General features: G+C 38.9%; 2 protein-coding genes across 11 annotated transcripts in view; one reads left to right on the top strand and one right to left on the bottom strand.

Moving 5' to 3' along the window:
- The window catches only part of MCTP2 (multiple C2 and transmembrane domain containing 2), a 312,542-nt gene that overhangs the window by 57,826 nt on the left and 231,111 nt on the right, over positions 1–23,605 (top strand). For all 10 annotated transcript variants that reach the window (XR_010317359.1, XR_010317360.1, XM_064267069.1 and 7 more), the window contains one exon: positions 18,368–18,905. Coding sequence is in view for 8 of the 10 variants with exons in the window: in XM_064267069.1 (XP_064123139.1) it covers positions 18,438–18,905 (468 nt within the window). In the remaining 2 variants the exon portion in view is untranslated. The remainder of the gene's footprint in view (positions 1–18,367; positions 18,906–23,605) is intronic.
- LOC135227253 (protein S100-A10-like) lies at positions 22,846–23,416 on the bottom strand. Its single transcript, XM_064267072.1, has one exon. It carries the CDS (start codon positions 23,321–23,323, stop codon positions 22,943–22,945), a length of 381 nt encoding a protein of 126 aa, XP_064123142.1. The 5' UTR covers positions 23,324–23,416; the 3' UTR covers positions 22,846–22,942.

Here is a 23,605-nt window from a genome sequence, read left to right as displayed (position 1 = left end):
TATTGAGTTTTCCTGTCTGCTCTGAGGACGTGTAATTGTTCCATGGGCAGACAATAAATGTCTCCTGCTTCTGTCGATATAGGCGTGGGCTGGAAAAATGCTTTGAAATGTCATGTGAGTAATAAAAGGAAGCTGGACAGGTTTGATGTTTTGGAAACAGGGCATAGTGAAACTATGTGAGATGTTTATTTAAAAAAAAAGGGATTTGCATTTAAATTTTTGTTCTTGCTTTTGAAAAGTACAATCATTCCTTTGAAAGATTTTTTTTTTTTTGGTTCTGAAAGTTTTGTGTTGATTCAGTGGCTTAAAAATTTACACAATTTGTAAACATGCTCTGTTTAACACCAGAAATGGCTTAGAGGCATATGTATAAGGTTTCTTTTGTTCTAACTTAGTGTTTGTGTTTAGGGTAGCCTTTCAGTCACATTAAATTTCCTAAAATAGCTTCTACAATGTGGTGTTTACTTAAAAATAAAATTTTATACTGGAAATTAACATCTTCCCCTCATATTATCCCTCTAACAGTGAAGCCCCAAAGATACTTCATATGTTCTATTTCTGCAAGCAATTCCTAGACAAGGCAAACATTGAAATTTGATGATAATGTTATACAGGGCATTTGAAGCTTGACAATTTTTTTGACAATTGTTTTTTTAATATAGAAACTTATTAAGAAATACATCCTTATGGTTTAACATGAAGCTATTAAATTAAATTATGTGAAGAACTGAATTACCTGCTCTTGCACTTGGTGTATATTGTCAAGACTATGCAATTATTTATTGGGCTGTGCCCGTAGGTGCGTGACAGATGATGATGATGGAACATAAGGACGTGTGTGTGTGTGTGTTTGTGTGTGTGTGTACTGGGGAGCAGTTCAATTAACAAGTAATTATTGAGTGAGTACTTTAGCCAGAGAAGCACGTACCTTTAACGTGAGTAGTATACCCCTCCACCAAGTCTCTTCAACTTGACCTAAACCTCTCTTCTCTTAAGGAAAATTTTTTGAAAGTCATCTAACCTATTGCCTCCAAATTCTCCCTTCCCACCCTTTTCTGGACTTGCTCAAATGAGGCTTATTTTCTCAGACACCTCACACTAGGATTACTAATAATCTCCATTTCTCTAGGGACTTTCAGGATTGATATTGCCTGATCTGCAGGCAGCACTTGACGCTGTTGACCACTTCCTCTATGAAACAGCCTTCCTTTGCCTTCTTGTCTTGAGTTGTATTTGTCATAAGATGATACCACACATTTTTTTACTCTCTGATTGAGTCTTTTTAGTTGGGAGCCCTGGTGCACAGTGGTTAAGAGCTACACTGCTAACCAAAAGGTCAGCAGTTTGAATCCACCAGCCACTCCTTGGAAACCCTATGGAACAGTTCTCCCCTGTCCTATAGGGTCACTATGACTAGGAATCAACTTGACAGCAATGGGTTTGGTTGGTTTTTATTTTTTTTTTCATGGTTCCTCTGCTCTAACTGATCATTAAATGCCGGAGTTCCTTAAGTATCATTCCAACTTTTCATTGTATACCCTTCTTGACATTCACACCCATTACTGTGCCTCCACTGATCATCTGGATGCCAATCCCTTCAAAGTCTGTTTCTAGACCTTACCTCTCTTATAGCTCCACACTCATATGTCCAGCTGCCAACTTGGGTTCTTTAACTAGACTTCTCAAATATACAACAAAGCCAAGGATTCCCCCTTTAAAATTGATACTTTTCAGTGAATGGCACTAGTACTTGCTAATTGTGCTGACCTCAGTCCTGACACTCCCTCCTTCTGGTCTCCTTTATTGAATCCCCTCAACTTGACATCATTACTATTTCTTAATAGCTCACCTCTTTTTTTACTAATAGAATGAGAAGACAAGAACCAGAAGACCCTAGATCAGAATTAATCAGCTTGAACTAATTGACATATATAGAACTCAACAAGCACAGAATTAATATATTGGGCCATAAAGGAAGCCTCAGCTTTCAAAAGGGAGAAAACGCAAGAATTTCTTTTCTGGCTTAATTCTCAGGAATGCAGCTAGAATTCAGTTACACAATGATGACTAGGCAGTCTCCGTGTGTTTTAGAAATTGAGAACTAAACTTCTGAAAAACCTATGTGTCACAGAATAATTCAAAATGGAAATTAGGAAATATTTTTTAACTCAATGGTGAAAATATTACATTCTCAAACCTGTGGGATGCAACTGAAACAGTTCTTAGAGGGAAATTTATGGCATTAAATGCATGTAAGAGAAAAAATAGTCAAAAAATATCTTAAAGAATCTAGACAAGAAGAGCACATCGAACCCAAAGGGCATAGAAGGAAGGAAATAGTAAAGATTAAGAGCAGAAATCGATAAAGTAGAAATTCTAAGAGAGATTAATAAATCTGATAAACTCCTTGCAAGGCTGATCAGGAAAATAAGAGATAAAGCCTATTACCAATATGAGAAATGAAAAGGGTGTTTTTACTGCAGATCATGAAGAAATAAAAACATAAGAAGATATTATAAGCAACTTTATTCCAATAAACTTTACTATTTAAATGTGATGAACAAATCTTCCAAAAAAAAAAAAAAAGATAATTTGTAAAAACTAGTCAAAGAAGAAATAGAGACTCTGACTGGGAAAATATTTATTAATTTTTTTATACTTATATATATGTATAATTGTGTAATGATACATCTCCGTCTGTATATTGATTTACCGCTCGTCTGTCAGTTTGTTGAAATGTGGTCACTTGCATATTTGTGATGCTGCAAGCTATGCTACCAGTATTTCAAATACCAGCAGGATCACTCATAATGAAGGGGTTTCAGCAGAGCTTCCAGATTAAGGCAGATGAGGAAGAAAGGCCTGGTGATTTACTTGCAAAAATTAGTCAATGAAAATCCTGTGGATTATTATAGAACATTGTCCAACTCTCTGTATATGAACACATCATCAGGAAGGATCAGTCCCTGGAGAAGGACATTGTGTCTGGTGAAGTAGAGGACCGATGAGGGTGAGGGAACTCTTGGTGAGATACATTGTTACAATAGCCTCAAGGATGGATTCGAACATGCTGCCAGCAAGCATGAGGATAATGCAGGACTAGGCAATGTTTATATATTGTATATAAGCATTGTAGTATATAAGGTCACCACGAGTTAGAGTCAACTTGATGGAAGCTGTCTGCCTGCCTGCCTGCCCATCCATCTGTCCATCCACCCATCCACTCATCCAGAATGCAAAGTAAATCATCAGTGAGGTCCCCTTTCACAATTTCAGATGGACAAATATCAAAAAGCCTTGCAATACTAAGTGGTGGTGAGGATGTAGCACAATGGGAACCCATTGGCTGATACTAGGTATTTAAATTAATATATCCATTTTGGAGAACAATTTGTCAATGCCTGGGCTGAGCTAGTTGAGACTTGGATACATATAGCCCAGAAACTAACAGTTCTACTCCTCGATGCAGTGTTTCTCAATGGCATGAGACTCTGTTGGTCATTTGGGTAAGACAGGTCTCTCTTGTGTGGTACCTTCAGTATCCTTGTTCCCATCCAGTACGGTGAGCTATCTCTTCTCCCACATCATCTTTATAGCAAACATTCTTCATGTGCTTCCACTTATATATAGTGGGGCTATCCATCCCTCATTGAAAATCTCCGAGAAACTGACATGTGGTTCAGGAGACAAGTGTAAGAATCTTCTTTAAAGCTCTGTTTATAGAGGTAAAATAATATAAGCATCTTAAGTGCCCTTCTGCAGGAAATTTGATAAATAAATTATAGCGTCTTCCAACAATGACATATTATACAACTGTTAAAATGACTTTAAGAAAACTACATTTATCATTGTGGGTGAAGTTCCTAAAGGTAATGCTGATTGAAAAAGTATATATCACTTACATAAAGTTTATAATAAAGTTTACAATCATTCAAAAATAGTATTATATCTGTATATATTAAATACTATCTAACAAAATACAAAGTTACAATGAATACAATTTTAGAATATTGGTTACTTCTGGTAGGGAATGATGGAAACTTTGTTATAAAGTATACACAGTAATGCAATTGTATTTGAGTTTTTATTTCATAAGGTGTCATCAGTTCTTTTTGTGTTGGTTATATAATACATATTTGTATGGCATAAATATATCAGAATTTGAAGAAAAGGTAACTGAAGTCCAAAAAACCAAACCCATTGCCATCGAGTTACTTCTGACTCATAGCAACCCTGTGGGACAAAGTAGAACTGCCTCATAGGGTTTCCAAGGCTATAAATCTTCACAGAAACATGCTGCCACGCCTTTTTCCATGGAGCAGCCAGGGGGTTTGAACCGCCGACTTCTCGGTTAGCAGCCAAGTGCTTTAACCACTGTACCACTAGGACTCCTAACTGAAGACAGGTGAGTATAGAACAGTAGCAACAGAAGTGGGTGTGGGGATACATAACCTAGACAGAGAATATTTGGAACTAATAGGGTCAGGAGTCTGAAAATGATTATGAAATGATTATGGACTGAGGTACGCGAAAAATGTCAATATGATATATAAAAGGGTTTTGAAACTATTTAAAGCAAGAAAAATCAGAAAAGATCAGATAAAACCTCAGATGGGGCAGGTGACAGAGTGTTGAAGCTCACTTATTTAGTACTTATTGTTTGCAAAGCACTTTAATGGATATAATGATCTCATTAGATCCTAACAAGGAATCTGGGCCATAAAACAAGAACCATAAAATGAGAAGGGAAGTCTATGATACTTGACCTGGTTGTGAGTTAAGTCTTAGCTTTTTAAATTGACTTAATTTCTCTAGGTGCAATTAAAGTGAAATACAGTGTGTTGAAGAAATTGCATTTAATAAGTCCAAGATTCAGTGTTCATACTCTTGTACTGGCTCCAGAGAATTTGGAAAACTCTCAGAAATTATGAGCACCTGCCAATCATTTTCTCCTCTGCTTCCCGTCTGCCTTTTTCCCTTATATAATGGTCAATTAAGCCTTCCTTTCCTGCCAGAATTTTAAACTGAAATTCTTTGATAACAGAGATGTAAGTAGCTGCTTAAAACAAAACAAAGCAAACAAACAAAAAACTTATGTGGTGTCACAATTCATAAATGCTTTTTTAATTTTGGTCTGTTGAATTTATCAGTATTTTTCTTTACATATTGTGCTTTTGTGTGTGGGGATATGGCTTAAAAATCCTGAAGGTCATAAATAGATTTTTATGTATTTTCTTGTAAAGTCTTCAAAGTTTTGCTTTTCACAATCAATCGTTCAATCTGTGTTCAACTGTTTTGTTTATGGTTTGACGTAGGGATCAGATTTTATTTTTTATCTGTATTAAAAACAACAACAACAAAAAAAAATCTGTTGCCTTTGAGTTAATTCTGACTCATGATGACTACACGTGTTACAGAGTAGAACTGTCCAGTGAAATTTTCTGGGCTGTAATCTTTAGGGAAGCAGATCACCAGGACTTAACTTCTGTGGTGTCACTGGGTAGGTTCAAATCACCAATCTTTAGGCTAATAAAGGGCAAACTGTTTGTGCCACTTAGGGACCTTTTTTCATCCATATAGATAATCCAATTTCAAAGCACCTTTTAGTGCATAGAACTATACCCCAGCTTCACTGACCTGCAATGCGATCTCTGTCATATATAAAGTTTGGAGTGGGTATATATGAGTTCTGTACTTGGTTATCTGTATCTGCCAATACCTCACAGTAATTAGTTACCATAAGCTTATAGTAAATCTTGATGCCTAGTTGGGTAAGCCTCCCACCCTGTTGTAGTCCTTCAAATTGTTTTCTTTTGTCCATGTAAATGCCATGTTTGTTAGGCCTTTGCTGCCAGCGCACCTTCCCTAAGATGTTGAGTTATTCCCCCTTGGCTGTTGGATTTCTGGTTCCTCTTGAATGTTTCTGTAAAAGCAGATGTGCTCAGAGGTAAACATGGCCCATAGAATAAGATGAATTAGATTGACTTTTTCACCTTATTTCCTTATCAACCCCATGCAGACTCATCAGTTTCTTCCTCTTTGAGCTGCCCTTTTTTTTTCTTGCTTGTATTTGAAAACATTGATGCTGTAATGAGATTTCTCTCTTGCTTTTCTTCTCTTCCCCCTCCTCCTCCTCCTCCCTCTCCCAACACCATCACCACCGTCATCATCGTCATCATCATCTAGTTTGTTTCCTTTCATCTTCCCTTGATGATGAATGAATCAGAATAATTTATAATATTTCCATTTCTTCCAGATCTGTTCATTTTGGCCCCTATGCTAAAGCATTCACATTTTGATTGTTTCTGTATTTGGGGGGTGGGGTCCCTGAGACTACCTTCAGGTTTGGTGATTTACTAGGAGGACTCACAGGACACAGCGTATAGTCGTATTCATGGCTATGGTTTATTATAGTGAAAGGATACAAAGAAAAATCAACAAAGGGAAAAGGTACAAGGGGGGAGTTTAGAGGAAACCAGGCTCAAGTTTTCAAGAGTTCTCTCCTGGTGGAGTCAAGCAGGATGTGCTTAATTACTCCATCAACAAGTTGTGACAACACATGCAAAATGTTATCTTTCAGGGAAACTCATTAAAGACTTGGTGGTCAGAGTCCTATTGGGTCTGGTCACATAGGTACCCTCTGCTAGTATATTTAAAAATTCCAGGCTCTTGAAAGGAAAACAGACATTCAACAAAACTCATATCGTTTGCACAAATGGTTTAGACACAGTGAGTCAGTCTTACCAATTAGAATGGTGGAAGCACTATCAAATTCCAAGATCTCAGACCAGGTCAAGGTCAACCTAATTTCTTTGTTCTTTTGTTAAATGGATTATTTACTTGGTCGAGGCTCATTATCTTTCTTACATCTTGTTAATCATTTAATTTATACTTTCATTGTTCTCATTTTGGTCACTTCAGGGTACGGTAGTAACTGTGGATATCTTATCAGAATTTGAAATTAAAGTGGAAATACAAGTTATATGCAAGTTTCAAAAACCCTAGCACTTCCTTTCTTTCCCCTCAGTCCTTCCCAAGTATGGGATATGATTTAGGAACAATTAAGAAAGATAGGTAAGCAATTCTGGGGCCTATTTTATGGGTGAGATTTTTAAGAACCTAGATCTTATAATAGAGCTGTAACCATGGGAGATGGGAACTAATCCTCTATTAACTCTATTAACTAATCTTCTAGTATGTTCTTTTCCAAGAACATAAGTAGTGGGATTAAAAAATGCATCCATTTATTTTGATTGATCTTAATTTTAGAAGGGTATGTCTTCATTATATGTTTTTAGATAGTATGTCTAATGTATGGAATCATATATATTTTTTTCTTTCTCCCGATTGGACTACAAATTTAGTAGCGACTTGAATGACAGACTGGGAAGCTATGTTTTAGAAGAAAAGAGTGAAATTTAAAAGCAGAGAAATTGTTCATCATATCAAAAAAATAATCAAAGACTTTTTTTTATTATTATTTGAGGATAGCCTCCTTTAGTAAAGGGAAAGGCTGTTTTTGCTAGAGGCAGAATTAAGGTACTCAGGTGTATAGATTCCTATCCCAGTTCTATCAGAATGCTGAATAATCCTTCTGTATGATTTTATTTATTTATTTTAGAATAAATGTATTTATTTATTTTAAGGAATTTGCTCACACTGTTGTGAGGCTGGAAACTCCAGTATTCATAGGGCAGGCTGCCAGCCTGTATGCTGTTATCTTGAGGCAGGCTGTTTTCTTCTTTGGGAAACCTCGGTTTTTGCCCTTACAGTCATCAACTGATTAGATGAGGCCCTGTCATCCAGGGTCATAGCCTTTAAAGTCAAGTGATTGTACATGTTAACCACATCTACAAAATACCTTCACAGTAACACTTAGTCTTTGATTAAATACCTGGCTACCCTTTTGTTTATTTTTTATTTTATTTATCTTTATATTCCCCATGATACAAGTATATTTAAAAGATTTTCAATTCATTGAACTTGGGTTTTATTTTTCTTTTTATTAACTTTAAGAGGGTGTGATATGAAATTTCCTTTCTACTAATGAGGAAAAAAAAAAAATCTTGATGGTTAACCAGAAAAGTAGCCTTGGTATGCATAATGACACATTCTAACTAGCAACTGTTTACTGCTCTGTCATGTGAATTGATATATAGATGACGAAGGTAAACTCTTCTTATCCCGTTTACGCTAAAGTAAAGCTTTGAGAAACATAATTGGAGCCGGTGCCGCTGAACAGCTCTTACTTAATAGCCTTTAAAAAATGATGCCGTTGTTATTCTGTAATTTGTATTCAGATAGTGGTTGTGGTTCCAATTCGAGCAGAAATTTGGGGGCTGGCTTTTAAAAGGTTTGCTGTTCTTTTTCCATTTGGTCAATAGATAGCCGCCAACTGCGGAGGATGTCTGGTTTAAAATCATAAAAAATGAAACTTCCATTAGGCCCCTTGGCTTGGGGCCTTTTTCTGTAAAGACTTTCCTTATTAGTGATTTGGAGAGTCAGAATGCTTATTTTTCTTCAATAACTGAATGCTAAAGTTTACCCAGTAGGGTAGCATAGATATTTTGAGATTTTCCTTCTAGGGCTGATGCTTTCTAGAGTATGGGCTACATTTTAATTTGTAGTCCTTTGGATATTCATGATAAGAACCTGTGCACTTATGCCAGTAGTATAAAATGGAATAAATATGTGTATGTTTGTTTTTATATATCGTTTGAGGTGAGGAAAATTGAATATATTTTAAAACTCAGGTGGCTGGATTTATCTCATCAGTCTTCTGTTCAAACTTAACTGTTACTTGGATTTATTCTTCCTTTAATTTTTTCTTTATTCTGGAGAATACATTATTCACTGGAGGAAGGACATTTTCAAGCATACCAGACAGAGACTGTGGTCTAAGAGCGTTATTATGGATTGAATTGTGGCCCCCCAAAATGTGTGTCAACTTGGCTAGGCCATGATTCCCAGTATTATGTCCTTGTCCACCATTTTGCCATCTGATGTGATTTTTCCTATCTGTTGTAAATTGTACCTCTATGATGTTAATGAGGCAGGATTAGAGGCAGTTTATGTCAGTGAGGCAGGACTCAATCTACAAGATTAGAAGATTTGATTGTACTTTGAGTCAATGTCTTTTGAGATATAAAAGAGAGAAGTGAGCAGAGAGACATGGGGACCTCACACCACCGAGAAAGTCCAGAGGATATGCTCTGCTCCTGGCACTACTTTCTTGGTGGTGTGAGGTAAGAGCTGTCTCATTAACATCACAGGGGTACAAAAATTGTCTTAGTTATCTGAGTTTTAAACATACATAAGAGAAGTGTATCAGCTTTAATCAGACCTTTAACACCTTTAAGAACTTTTTTTTTTTTACTGGGCACATATTTTTGAGTTTATGTATTTGTTGTAGTCTTTTTATTACTTGTATACTTGGGAAAATTATGGTCAGAAGCCTTTTGCAAAATGTCTTAATAGAGTTGCAGTTCCAGGTAAGATGGAGTAAAAGCATACCAACCTTTCTTTCTCACTGAACACAACTATATGACCCAGATGAATGCAAGAACAAGTTAGTTGAGGTCTTTGAAAAGTGCATACATATCAGCAGGTGGGTTAGGGAAGAACACCAAAATCGAAATACCACACACCTGGCAATCAGTTTACCCTTTTCTTCCTTTGCTATCCCTCACCTTGAATTCAGTGCACCCCCAAATCCAGAAGTGAGGACTTGGGAGCAGACACAGAGAGATCCCACAGAAGCTCTCTAGACGTGGGTCAAGGAGCAGAAAGAGGGAAGTCCTAAAGCTCAGAGAAGGGGGAATCCCCTGTCTTTTGTCTCTCCCTTATCTCCATTTTCTCATGCCCCAGCTTCCTGGCAATCTTGTGACAGAGGTGATAGCAACAAAAGCAGCTAGCAGTGGGAAACTCTAGGAGTTAGAACAATGAATTAGGGGGATGTTCATTTTTGATTGGTGAAGCTGTAGCTCCAAGCGGGTAGGGATAGCCATTGCTTATCTATGTTTCTCCCTATCCTCTCACCATTCTGGTGTGATCAAAAAAGTGGGTTGTTTCTTATGGGAGAATTGAAAAGGGGAGATCCGGAGAATTCAAAGTATTGAGAGGAGATAGCTGAGAAGGAGGAGCTTGAAAAATAACCCCATAAAGCTCTTTGTAAATCCTGGACTCATACAGGATCTACCACATCTCTCTCTGGGCCCTCTTCTTCTGCCCTGCACAGGCCAGTGTTATAAAAACTCTTTTAGCTCTGCCAATAAGTGCTCTGAGGCACCCCACTCTGCCGGTAAGCCTAGACCTGAAGGTGCTCAGCTCTAGCTCCATGGGTCAGCAACCCTAGCTCCACCAAGTGCCTGTAGGCATCCTACTCTGCCAGCAGGCCCCCTTCCCAAAAGCACTCAGCTTTCTCACCCTATAGGCCCAGGAAGCCTGCTGAGCTATCTCCTGCCTGCGCTGCTGCCATTTCTCTGCTGCCGTTTCTTACCGTCTTCAGTGTTACAACTCTCTCTCCCTCTTTCCATCGCCTGGTTCCGGGAGCTTCTCAGTGCAGGGATCCCAGGTCCAAAGGACATGCTGTACTCCTGGCTTTTCTTTTTTGGTGGTGATAAGATCCTCTCTTCCTGCCTCTGGGATGACTCATTTTAAGCCTAATGGAATAGCAAAACTGACCAATTCCTTTGTTAGGGCTCCATATACCTTATTTGCATAGTCCCACTCAGTCATTGTGTGTGAGCCACAAAGACCATGGCTACAAGGGCCATATTCAGTAATTCATTGCACAGCAATAGTGAATATTTTAATCTTTGTGGGCCAGATAGTATCTCTTGCAATTATTGAAATCTGCCAGTATGGTGCAAAAGCAGCCTTAGGCAGTAAGTGAATAAGTTTTTTGTACATAAGACTTTATGTAGAAAAGCACTTAGTAGTCTGAATGTGGCTTGTGAGTTGTAGTTTGCACTCGCTGATTTAGCTACCGTCTTAAGAAAGTAAAAAAGAGCAAATATGCCTAAACCAAGCATTAGGAAACAAGCAATAAAGGTGAGAGCAGTAATGTATGGTTTTGAGAACAATGAAAATCATTTAAACCAAAAACTGGCTCTTTGAAGAAAAAAATATCAGTAAAATTGATAAGCCTCTAACATCATACTTAACGGTGAAGGATTGAATGCTCTCTATAAGATCGGGAAAGACATAAAGAAGTTTGCTTTCACTGATCCTGTTTAACATCATTCTTGACGTTTTAGGCAGTCCAAAAAGCAAGAAAAAGAAATAAAAGGTGTAGCGATTGGAAAGGAATAAATAAAAATGCCCTCATTCACAAAAAAACATAATTTTCTATGTAGAAGATCTCAAAAAAAAAAAAAACTAAACCCGTCACCATTGCCTCAGTTCTAACTCATAGCAACCATATAGGACAAAGTAGAGCTGCCCCATAGAGTTTCCAAGGAGTGGCTGGTGGATTTGAACTGATGACCTTTTGGTTAGCAGCCGGCTATTAAACACTGTGTGACCAGAGTGCCTAGAAAATCTCAAGGTATCTAATAAAAGCTTTTAGAACTAAGTGAGTTTAGCAAGTTCAGAGGATACAAGGCCAACATACAACATTCAATTGTGTTTCTATACATAAAGCGATATATAAGTGAAAACAAGTTAAAAACCAATACCATTCAATACTATTTAAATAGCTTCAATAGAAATGGAATACTTAAATATAAGTCTAAGAAAACATGTACACTGGATATATTTGCTCTAAGCCAGCAAAAAGTTAATGAGAGAAAAAAGAAAACATAAATAAATGGCATACACAGGAAGACTCGACATAGTAAAGAGGCCAGTATTCTCAAACTGATCTATAGATTGAACACAATTCCAATCAAAACCCCAGCTGGGTTTTTTGTAGATGTAGGCAGACTTACTCTAAAATTTATATAGAAGTACAGAAGGACTAGAGTAGCTAAATAATTTTGGAAAAGATGAATGAATGTTGAGAAATTACATGACCCAATTTTAAGAGTGTAATGCTACAGTAATCAAAATCAAGTATTAGATATGGGATAGACACATATATCAACGAAAAACAATAGTCCAGGAATAGACTGACACAGGGTTTTTTTTTTTTTTTTTTGACGTAGTTGTAAAAGCAATTGCATGGAGAAAAAATAGTCTTTACAACCTATTGTATTGGAACAATTTGTCATACATATGCAAAAATGAACCTTGATCTAAACTCCACACCTTATAGAGACGTTAGCTCAAAATCATAGATCCAAATGTAAAATATAAAACTTTTAGAGAAAAAAAATAACATAGAAGAAAACCTTTGTTAACTGGGTTTAAGCCAAGAGTTCTTAGATATGACACCAAAGGTACATTCCATAACAGAAAACTCTTCATCAATTGGACTTCATCAAAATTAAAAACTTTTGCATGCAAAAGACTCCATGAAGAGTATGAAAAGTCACGGTACAAACTGGGAGAAAATATTCATAAGTTATGTGTCCAGCATAGGGCTTGTATCAAAAATATGTAAAGACCTTTGATAACTCACCCATAAGAAAACAAACATCCCAATTAAAAACAAAAAAAAGGTAAAAGTCTTGAATAAACAATTTACCAACTAAATATCAGGCTAGCCCATAAATGAATGAAAAGATTTTCAATATCGTTGGCCATTAGAAAAATGAAAATTAAAACCCTAATGTAATACCTAGTGTAATACTTGTTTATATGTAAGTTCAAGTTGAAACTGAAGAAAATCAGACCAAGTCACCCACGAGAGCCAAAGTACAACCTTGAGTATATTCCACCTGAATTTAGAGACCATCCTAAGAATAGATTTGACACATTGAACACTAATGACATAAGACCCAGACAAAGTATGGAATGACATCATGGACATCATACGTGAAGAAAGCAAGAGGTCATCAAAAAGACAGAAAAGAAAGAAAAGACCAAAATAGATGTCAGAAGAGACTCTGAAACTTGCTCTTGAACCTTGAGTAGCTGAAGCAAAAGGAAGAAATGATGAAGAGCTGAACAGAAGATTTCAAAGGGCGGCTCCAGAAGATAAAGTATTATAATTACAAGTGCAAAAACCTGGAGTTAGAAAACCAAAAGGGAAGAACATGTATGGCATTTCTCAAGCTGAAAGAACTGAAGAAAAAATCCAAGCCTCGAGTTGCAATACTAAAGGATTCTATGGGGAAAACATTGAACAACGTAGGAAGCATCAAAAGAAGATGGAAGGAATACATAGTTACTATACCAAAAGGAATTGGTTGCCAATCAACCATTTCAGGAGGTAGCATATGATCAGGAACCAGTGGTACTGAAGGGAGAGGTTCAAGCTGCACTGAAGGGAATGGCAAAAAACAAGGCTCCAGGAGTTGATGAAATACCAATTGAGATGTTTTAAAAAACGAATGCGGTGCTAGAAGTGCTCACTTTTCTATGCCAAGAAATTTGGAAGAGAGCTAGTTGACCAACCAACTGGAAAAGATCCATATTTTTGCCTGTTCCCAAGAAAGGTGATCCAACCGAATGTGGAAATTATTGAACAATATCATTAATATCACATGCAAGTAAGATTTAGCTGAAGATCATTCGGAAGCGGCTGTACCAGTCTATCAACAGGGAACTGCCAGAAATTCAAGGGGGATTCAGAAGAGGACTCAGAACCAGGGCTATCATTGCTGATGTTAGATGGGTCCTGGCTGAAAGCAGAGAATACCAGAAGGATGTTTACCTGTGTTTTATTAACTATGAAAAAGCATTTGACTGTGTGGATCATAACAAATTATGGATAACATTACAAAGAATAGCAATTTTAGAACACTTAATTGTGCTCATGAGGAATCTGTATGTAGATCAAGAGACAGTTGTTTGAGCAGAACAAGGTGATACTGTGCGGTTTAAAGTCAGAAAAGGTGTGTGTCAGTGTTGTATTCTTTCACCGTACTTATTCAGTCTGTATGCTGAGCAAATAATCTGGACTATATGAAGAAGAATGGGGCAACAAGATTGGAGGAAGACTCATTAACAACCTGCTTTATACAGATAATACAGCCTTGCTTGCTGAAAGTGAAGAGGACTTGAAGCACTTCCTGATGAAGCTCAAAGACCACAGCCTTCAGTATGGATTATACCTCAACATAAAGAAAACAAAAATCTCCAACTGAACCAGTAAGCAACATCATGATAAATGGAGAAATGATGGAAGTTGTCAAGCATTTCATTTTACTTGGATCCACAGTCAACACCCATGGAAGCAACAGTCAAGAAATCAAAAGATGAACGGATGGAAGCATCAGTCAAGACATTAAAAGATGCATTGCATTGGGCAAATCTACTGTAAACGGCCTCTTTAAAGTGTTAAAAAGCAAAGATGTCACCTTGAGGACTAAGGTGCACCCGACCCAAGCCGTGGTCTTTTTAATCTCTTCATATAAATGTGAAAACTTGAATATGAAAAAGGAGAACAGAAGAACTGATGCATTTGAACTATGGTGTTGGTGAAGACTAATGAATTTACCACGAACTGCCAGAAGAACAAACAAATCAGTCTTAGAAGAAACACTGCCAGAATGTTCTTTTGAAGCAAGCGTCATGAGACTATGACTTGCTTACATTGGGCATACTATCAAGAAAAACCAATCGCTAGTAGAGGGCATCATGGTTGATAAAGTGGAGGGTCAGTGAAGGTGAGGGAGGCCCTCGGTGAGACGGACTGACAATAGCCACAACAATGGACTCAAACATACCAAGGATCATGAAGATGGCATAACTAAAAACCAAACCCATTGCCGTTGAGTTTATTCGGACTCATAGCAACCCTACAGGACAGAGTAGAACTGCCCCATAGAGTTTCCAAGGAGTGCCTGGTGGATTCGAACTGCCGACCGTTTGGTTAGAAGACTTAGCCCTTAACCAGTATGCCACCAGGGACTGGGCAATATTTTGTTGTGTTATACGTAATCTCGCCATGAGTCAGAGCCGACTTGATGGCAACTAATAATAACACTAGGGCCAGAAATTTAAATCTGTGATATGTCTGTCTGCCTCTCTTGTTGTTGTTGCTAATATTTACACATATATAGGTCCACCTGACTCTTTTCAGCATCTGTATAATACTCCATTACGTGAGTGCATCTTATGTCATTTGCTTCCACTGAGATCATAGCGCTGCTTCTCCTCCACGTTTCCAAGTATGCTGGGTTTATCACCACTGTTGTGCTGTGCCTGTGTATCCAGACATCGCAGGTCATATGTTATTCCCAAACCTCGGGCTCATTGTTTTTGCTTAGGGGCCACAGGCCACCTTCTCCATTTTTTTGTTTTTTATGTATACTACTTTCATCACAACCAAATTTTTCATTATTTAAATTTTTTTTTTTCCTCTGCCTATCTCAAATTTTCAGCTCTAATGCCCTTGATCAGAGTGGTGTTTCTTCTGTTGAAAACTTTATGGGTAGCTGTAATTAGTATGTAACTTTGTATAAATTCTTTCGCAAGGATGGTTCCTTTGTGTTGTGTTGTTTCCCACTTAGGTGATAAGTTCCTCAAGGCTTCAATACCTGTTCTGAGTCTCTTAAATCCTTGCTAACACTCCAAATATGGGATATGGTTGTTGGTTTAAATTTTCTCATTTCTTAAAGACTTCACCTGCACCTGGGTAGAGCTCTATTCTAACCTGGCAGAGTGCTACTCTACTGGCCTCCACTAAATGCTAATTGACTAAAAATATTTCTAAATGAATATAGAAACTTTTTTTTTTTTTTAGCATATTTGCAAGTCAAACAGTGGAATAGGAATTTAATAATGTCTTTGTATCTTGCTAATGTGAAACATAAATTTATGCTTAGGATAATATTATTAAAGCAGAAAGATTGTAAAATATTTTTAAATGGCTCTATATAAAGTATTTGGAATAGTCATAATGCCCACAATAGCTAACGCCGTACTGTGTACCAAGCACTGCTCACAACAACTCTATGAAGGTGATTATTGCTAAACTCATCTGGAAAATGGAAATAATAAAGAGATTCAGAGTTCTAAAGTAACTAGCCCCAAAATATCAAAGCTAAGAATTATAACAACAACAATAATGCCAAGAATAGCTTTCCTTTAATGGAGTGTTTTCTCTGTACCGGGCACTGTGCTTTATACATTGTCTTCTTTTATCTGTAGCCTGGGTTATATAATCCCTCTGTACCCAACCAGTTGCCATCAAGTCTGTTCTGAGCCCATGTGTGTCAGAATAGAGCTGGGCTCCATAGGATTTTTAATAGCTGATTTTTGGGAAATAGATAACCAGGCCTTTCTTTTGAGGGTCCTCCAGATAGACTCAAACCTCTAGCCTTTCTGTTAGCAATTGAACACGTCAACCATTTGCACCACCCAGGGACTCCAAAACCATCTGTCATTGTTGTGTGCTGTTGAGTAGATTCTTACTCAGAGGTGAGAAAATGAAAAGTTAGAGCGGTGACTTGTCCCTCGCCATACATGTAACCAGAGTAGCAAAGCAGGAATTTGCTTTGAGAGTCCATCTCCAGAATTGAAGCTTTTCATTCCTGCATTATGTTCTGAAGATCCTGAGCTCATCCTGGGAGATCTCTCCAGGGCAGGAGATCATCAGGCAAGAACTATAGAGTCACATAGTCCTGAATTTCCAAAGACTAATGGCCACATGTCCCCTGATTTATGGGCTCTCCAGACTGTTCTTCCTGTTGACTACATACCCTGTTCTGGAAAGTGGAGGGATGGGGTACAACAGCTTGGGGCCCTTAAATTTTGCAAAATGAATTTTGCCAAGTCTGTTGGCCTTTTTTTCCCTATAGCTCCCCGTGGCAAAGTAAGTGCAGGGCAGGTCAGAGTGGCCTGGCCACACTATTTTTTTTCTTACTGGAAGATTTATTATGAGGTGCTTGACACATAGAATACGAGTTGATTACTCCAAATTTGATTTTGATTTAATCCCTGAGGAGTCCAACCTGTTATATCTCCAATCATCCTCTTTCTGCATAGCATTTCACATACTGTATAATTGCCCATTTATTTGTGAAGCATTCCTGTCACTCACAGCCAACTGCTTGTGGGAGACACTTTTTCCAAGCATACTTCTCTGGCTGATACTTTGGAGCTTGCTTTTGTTAAGGGTCTCATTACCTAAATTTTGTCATTTCTTCCGGACTGATCCATTGGGATAAAGACCAATCTTCTATTTTTAAGTTTTTTTTTTTTTTTCTTTCTGGTCAACCTTGTTTTAATATAAAATGTAAAGACACTAGAAGGAATCATAGTTCCTAGTTGATATGGGTGTGTGTTTGTCCTTCGAAGCACATACTTACCTTTGGAAAGGAAGATGATATGTTTAAAGGAGGGTTTGGCAAGCAATGGCCCACTGCTTGTTTTTGTAAATAAAGTTTTATTGGCGCACAGCCACACCCATTCATGCAAATATCGTCTATGTCTGCTTTGGTGGCGCATTAGCAGAGTCGAGTAGTTGTGACAGACACCAACTGGCTTACAAAGTCTAAAATATTTACTAACTGTCCCTTTACAGAAAATGTTTGTTGACCTGTCATTTAGAAAAGTAGAGCTACATTCCCTTGATCACATGGGTGAAAAGCTGCTGTTTCCATTCTAGTAATTTTCTTTAGCTCTGTTTTCCCTGGAGAGGAAATAAAAGTAGTCTTCTTATGAAGTTTTTTTTTTTTTTCCTATTCACCTTATTGTTTCATTTATTACTTTAACTGTTGCATAAGTCCTCTGATAAAGGAGCCGTGGTGGCACAGTGGTTAAGAGCTCAGCAGCTAACCAAATTGTTGACAGCTTGAATCCTCCAGCCGCTCCTTAGAAACCCTATAGGGCAGTTCAACGGTGTCCTATGGGGTCGCTATGAGCGGGAATTGACTAGACGGCAGCAGATTTGGTTTTGGCTTTTGGACTCTGATAGCACATCTTAAAAATTTAGTTTCTTAAAAAATACTTTTCCTACTACTTATAGAAGAGCCCTGCTGGCACAGTGGTTAAAGTGCTAGGCTGCTAACTGAAAGGTCGGTGTTTCAAACCCAAGAGGTGCTTTGCCGGAGAAAGATGTGGCAGTCTGCTTCCATAAAGATGTCCAGCCTTGAAAACCCCATGGAGCAGTTCTACTCTGTCCTATAGGATCACTATGAGTTGGAATCTACTCCACGGCAGTGGGGTTTACTATTTATAGAAGGTACCTATCAAACGTTTCAATCGCCATCGCTTAGTGGAAAGTGTGGAATATTTTGAGTAGTGTTTCCTGCTTCAGTGTGCCCTAACACCACTGAGAAAGCTCATGTTCTCTCCCTTCTGTTCTCTTTTATAGGAGTCAATGAAGCTGTGTTCCACAGATACACACTCTTTCAAGAAGTGAAGTTCTGAGTCTTCTTGTAGCTATGGACCTGGAAAAGCCATCTGTCTGGGGCTCATTAAAGCAGCGGACCAGGCCTTTGTTAATCAACCTGAGCAAGAAGAAGGTGAAAAAGAAAGCAAACAAGCCCCTAGACACACAGGCAGCTCGTCACCTGGACCGCCGCCTGAGCCTTTCTGTTCCCGACATCCTGGAAGCTGGTGACTTGGCTGTGGAGGATCGGCCTTACTCTGGACCCCAGTCATCCTATACGTCGGTGCCCAATAGCCTGTCGACTACTGGGATCTTTGCTAAGAGTAGCGATAGCTCCTTGAAGCAGTCTGAAGAGGAAGTGGGCTGGAGCCAGGAAGAAGCTGGCCACTCCCATGTGATGGAGATGGACTCAGAGGACATCTGCGCCTCGCCTGCTGCCGACAGGAGGGCGTCCAGCAACGGCGTCTCTGATCTTCTCCAGAAAACTCCCCTCGGAGAGGATGCATCAGACGAGCCAGAGGTGAGTCCGGGGCTGAGAACTTTCCTGTTCTTTTTCTTTTCTTCCTTTTTTTTTTTTTTTTTTCAGTGCATTCAGTGCCCTTGGAAAATTTGGTTAGGAGTTATTTGTGTGGTTAGCTTGGATGGGGAGAAAGTCATTTATAAGAATTTAAATGAATACAGTATTGATCGCACCCAGTGTTCCCAATAGTTTTAGGGTTGACCTCTACATATTTTAAAACTATTGCAAATAACCTTTCTAGGACACTTTAAGTCTTTAAAAGCTGTATTGGATCAGTTTTCTTGTTTTCCATCTCCTGGCAGAGAAATCAAGAGCGTAACTTTTTCCCTGTTCGTTTAAGTGTGTGCCAAGTTCTCTCTCTCTCTCTTCCCACCATTGCCCATTCGTACCTGTAGACAAAACAGGCATATTCATATTCTTAAGAAAGATGTGTCCCCTTTGGCTTAGAAGGTTTAGTTATTTTCCTATTTGTCACGTGTGTGTGTGTGCGCACGTATACAGACTTACCTGCAGGTAAACTTCTCTTGCATTCACTTTGTTAAAAATAATCAAAGCACAAAGAAATTAAAGTATACAGAGTCTATTGGAGCAGTTACTCTATATGCATGTAGGGAGACTGTTCTGTTTCTAAAAAAAGCAAGTGGCTCAATGCAGGCTAGGTACAATAGGGAGGCTTTTAAAGAGAAGAAGAGGAAATAGAATAGAAAATGAAGCATTGGCTAATCTTAACATGATTGATTGAAGCATGCCCCACCCATACTGAGATCAGTTGGTAGCCGGTTACTAGGTGATCTCTGGCTTGGGGGAGCTGAAAGCTGTCATTTGCACAAATCTTCAGGTGTACTTTGGAGTGGGAGGTTTTAAAATGATAACCAAAACTAAACCCATTGCCGTCATAGAGACTCAGTAGGACAGAGCAGAACTGCCCCATAGGGTTTCCAAGGAGCAGCTGGTGAATTCGAACTGCTGACCTTTTGGTTGGCAGCCAAGCTCTTAACCACCATGCCACCTCAGTTATTCAGGGAATTCTGAGGGTTATCTCTCAGGAAGCAAGGGAAATTACCTAAAGTTACATTCTTTGCATTAGATAACCTCTGAGCTAGTTTATGATTAACAAATGTCTTTGTCACAAAGGGGGTTTGCAAAAAGTTAATAATTGTGTCAATCTGGGCCTCAGTTTCCTTATTACTAACAACCTGTCCACAAAAAAAAAAAAACTAACACAAAAAACGTAAAGTAAAATGTTTTCACCAAAAATAAAATAAATATTAAAAATTAAACATTCTTATCAATTCAGTGATTTTAACAAAGCTTTATTACTTCAATAAGATAAAAAAGCCAAATAATTAGGAGACAAATCCTGCATATCTAGGTTGAGTTTAAGTTCAATTACCAAATGACTAACATCATGATTTCGAATGATCAATTTATAGCCTCAATTGAGAAGGAATTTTTTTTTGCAAGTTTTTTTTTTTGTGTGTGTGGTAAATATATATGTAACAAAACATTTGCCATCTTTCCTTTTTTTGCACGTACAGTTCAGTAAGATTAATCATTTTCATCTTGTTTAAACATCATCACTATCGATTTCCAGATTTTTCCAACACCCTTAACTGTCAGTGTTCCCTAAGAAATGAGTCTTCGTTTCTGCCTCCTTTCTACCTTGCCCGGGTAACCACCGATAAACTTTGCTGTGTACACACTTGCCCATGCTAGATTTTCAGTGTAAGCGGGGCCATGCAATAGTTGTCCTTTTATGTCTGACGTATTATGCTCAGCATGATGTTTTCAAGGTTCCTTCATGTTGTAACATGTATCAGAACTTCATTTCTCTTTATGGTTAAGTAATATTCCATTCTATGTATTTACCACATTTTGTTTATCCATTCATCTGTTAATAGACTCTTAGGCTGTTTCCACCTCTTGGCTATTTTGAATAATGCTGCAATGGACATTGAGGTGCAAGTTCCCATCTGCATTCCTGCTTTCCCTTCCTTTGGCTATATACCGAGGAGTGGAATTTCTGGATCATACGGAGCCCTGGTAGTGCAGTGGTTAAGAGCTCAGGCTGCTAACCAAGAGGTGGTGGGCAACTCGAATCTACAAGCCTCTCTTTGGAAACCCTATGGGACAGTTCTTCTCTGTCCTATCAGGTCATTATGAGTCAAATCGACTCGATGGCAATGGGTGCAGGCATGGTAATTCTGTATTTAACTTTTTGAAGAATTGCCAGGCTGTTACCCTCCGCAACTGTACCAGGTTACAGGGCCACCAGCAGTTAATAAGGGTTCCAGTTTCTCCATGTCCTCACCAGCACCTGTTGTTTTCTGTTTCTTTTAATCATAGCCATCTTAGTGGGTGTGAGAATAAAATTTTGGGGGGTCGTGCAAACAGTTCAGTGCTTGGAGACTAGCCAAAAGTTTGGCAGTTCAAACCCACCCAGAGGTGCCTCGGAAGGGAGGTCTGGCAGTCTGCTTATGAAAAGTCACAGCCTAGAAAACCCTGTGGCACAATTCTACTCTGCACACCTGGGGTTGCCATAAGTAGGACTTGACTCTATGGCAACTAACAGCCACCACATTAAAACACTTCAGCATTTTGATAGTCTTTGTTGAATAAGTATAAATATTGGAATGCCTACTCCAGGCCGGGAACTGTAAAGGTTGCTGTTCAAAACAGAGGTAGGTGAGAAAGGGACCCTGCCCTCAAGCTGTGATCTATTGTAAACCACTGAGAATAGCGTAAGAGGCCAGCTGGTGTCAGAGTTGTCTGTGTAAAACATTAAAGCCTCGTGTCCTGGCACATTCGTGGATGGAGGAAATCAGTGATGTGTCACGTGTGAAGCAACATTCAGACTGGCACAGAGGTTAAACAGGATCGGGACGGGTGAGGGAATATGGCAAAACAAGCCTGGGATTGTGCACGTGTGCAGCTTAGCGTGGGGGACGCTTTACCCTGCCTGCGAGGGAGCCCTGGGGAGCCCTCTGGCAGGGTGGGCTTTGCCCAGAGCTGCTCGGTGATGGTGGATGGATGGTGGTTGGTGACTGTTACTTTTGCATCCTGGGCTAGATGCAGAAAAGCCTGAAATAAGCACAGTCCATCAAGAATACGTGTTTCTAGATAATTGGATTTCTCTGTAACCCAGCCATAAAAAACAACAAAACAAAACAACTTTCTTGAAAAATAGCCTTTTGCTTCTATTTTCTTGCCGTTGAAGTATGAGCTAGAGACTGAGGCTGATTCTTCTGTGATTGGGGTTCTGTTGATCCATTTAGTTGTATGTCTGCAGAGGACGGAGGGACTGGGCTGCCCTGAATCAGACCTCTAGGATCACTTGTGGACAGGTGCTCAGTTTTGTCTAAGCCTTCTCCACTCACTCCACCCACCCGCTCCCTCCTGTGCTAGGTGAGCTTCTCCCGCCATCCCAGGATCCAGACTTCAACACATGTACTGAGGTTGACTATTCCCTTGCTTACCTTTCCCCCTAGACTGTTAATCTGGAGGCTGGGCTTGGCTGGAGGAGACCTGTCTAATTTGTCTGTTTTCTGAGGACCTACCTTGGTGCTTGACACATAGCTTATGCAATGGAGAAATCCGTGATAGCAATGCGTACATTCAGGGTAACAGAGTTTTTGTTAATATTCTAACTATGAGTTCTCTTCCATTTATGATTCAATTAAAGGTGGTGTTTTTTCCCCCAAAATGTTAACATTATACTATAAATAAAATCTCTTTTTATGATGCTAACTGAAAAGAGAGATTTAGGCAGGTGTAGACTTTTCAGACCAAGTCTGATATTAATTTTAAATCTGAATGTATAATCTCTGCCTTTTTTTTTTTTAGTTATTAAAAAAGGAATTTGTTTATTGAGGGCAAGAGGATGCAACCAATATAAAAATCTAAAGCCTGTCTGCTATTTAACTGACTTTCCTTTCTCTGCTGGTCAAATGCGACTTGGATTTTATTTGTACATATTCTAAAGGGCCCCAGTCTGCTCATGAAATCCTTATGCACGGGGAAGCTGTGGGGCAGATTCTTTAAGCACCTCTTCGGGATAGCTCTTGCGAGTGACTCTTTGATTCTGCCTTCTTCTGCTTCTTTTCCTTCTGCTTCATGTGCACTACAAAGTAGTCATTGCATGCGATGGTGAGCCCAGCAAGTAGTGAAAAGAAGCTCTGGAAGCCTACTTTGCCATCTCGACACTGGTCCAGATCCTTCATTATTTTGTCCAGAACCAGAGGGTCTTTTTGGTTTTCTAAAAATCCAGGGACCATGAGCAGTCTCAGGTCCTCCTTTGTTAAGTAGCCTTTATCCCCAGCAAATTGGTAAAATGTGAACATCATCATTTCCATGGCGTGTTCCATTTGAGATGGCATTTTGGTGAGGTCTGTTGGAGCCTTGGCCGGAAGGCGTGGCATGGACGCTCAGGGAACTGGGACACAGGGCCAGTGGCTTCCTCTGCCTTTTTTGAATGAAAACAGAAGTCCTGCTGAAATCATGTCATCTGTCTGTTTTGGAATTAGTTCATCTGTATTTCAGATCTGGCTCAGCTATTTCTTCCTAGTGAATAGCCGATAACTTTGTGTAACTTCCATGCAATGGGACGAGAAATGAGGAAGAAGAAGGAATTGATGTGTGACAAGGACTGTTGTACAAGGACAAGCAGATGTTTGCCAAGTATTCTCGGTGGAACGTATTTT

Source organism: Loxodonta africana, chromosome 13 (genome assembly GCF_030014295.1).
Source record: "Loxodonta africana isolate mLoxAfr1 chromosome 13, mLoxAfr1.hap2, whole genome shotgun sequence".
NCBI lineage: Eukaryota > Metazoa > Chordata > Mammalia > Proboscidea > Elephantidae > Loxodonta > Loxodonta africana.
This window is presented reverse-complemented; position numbering and strand designations above follow the sequence as displayed.

What these genes read in the sequence shown, in the direction of transcription:
- LOC135227253 (XM_064267072.1), bottom strand. Translation starts at nt 23,323, where the DNA reads ATGCCACGCCTTCCGGCCAAGGCTCCAACAGACCTCACCAAAATGCCA.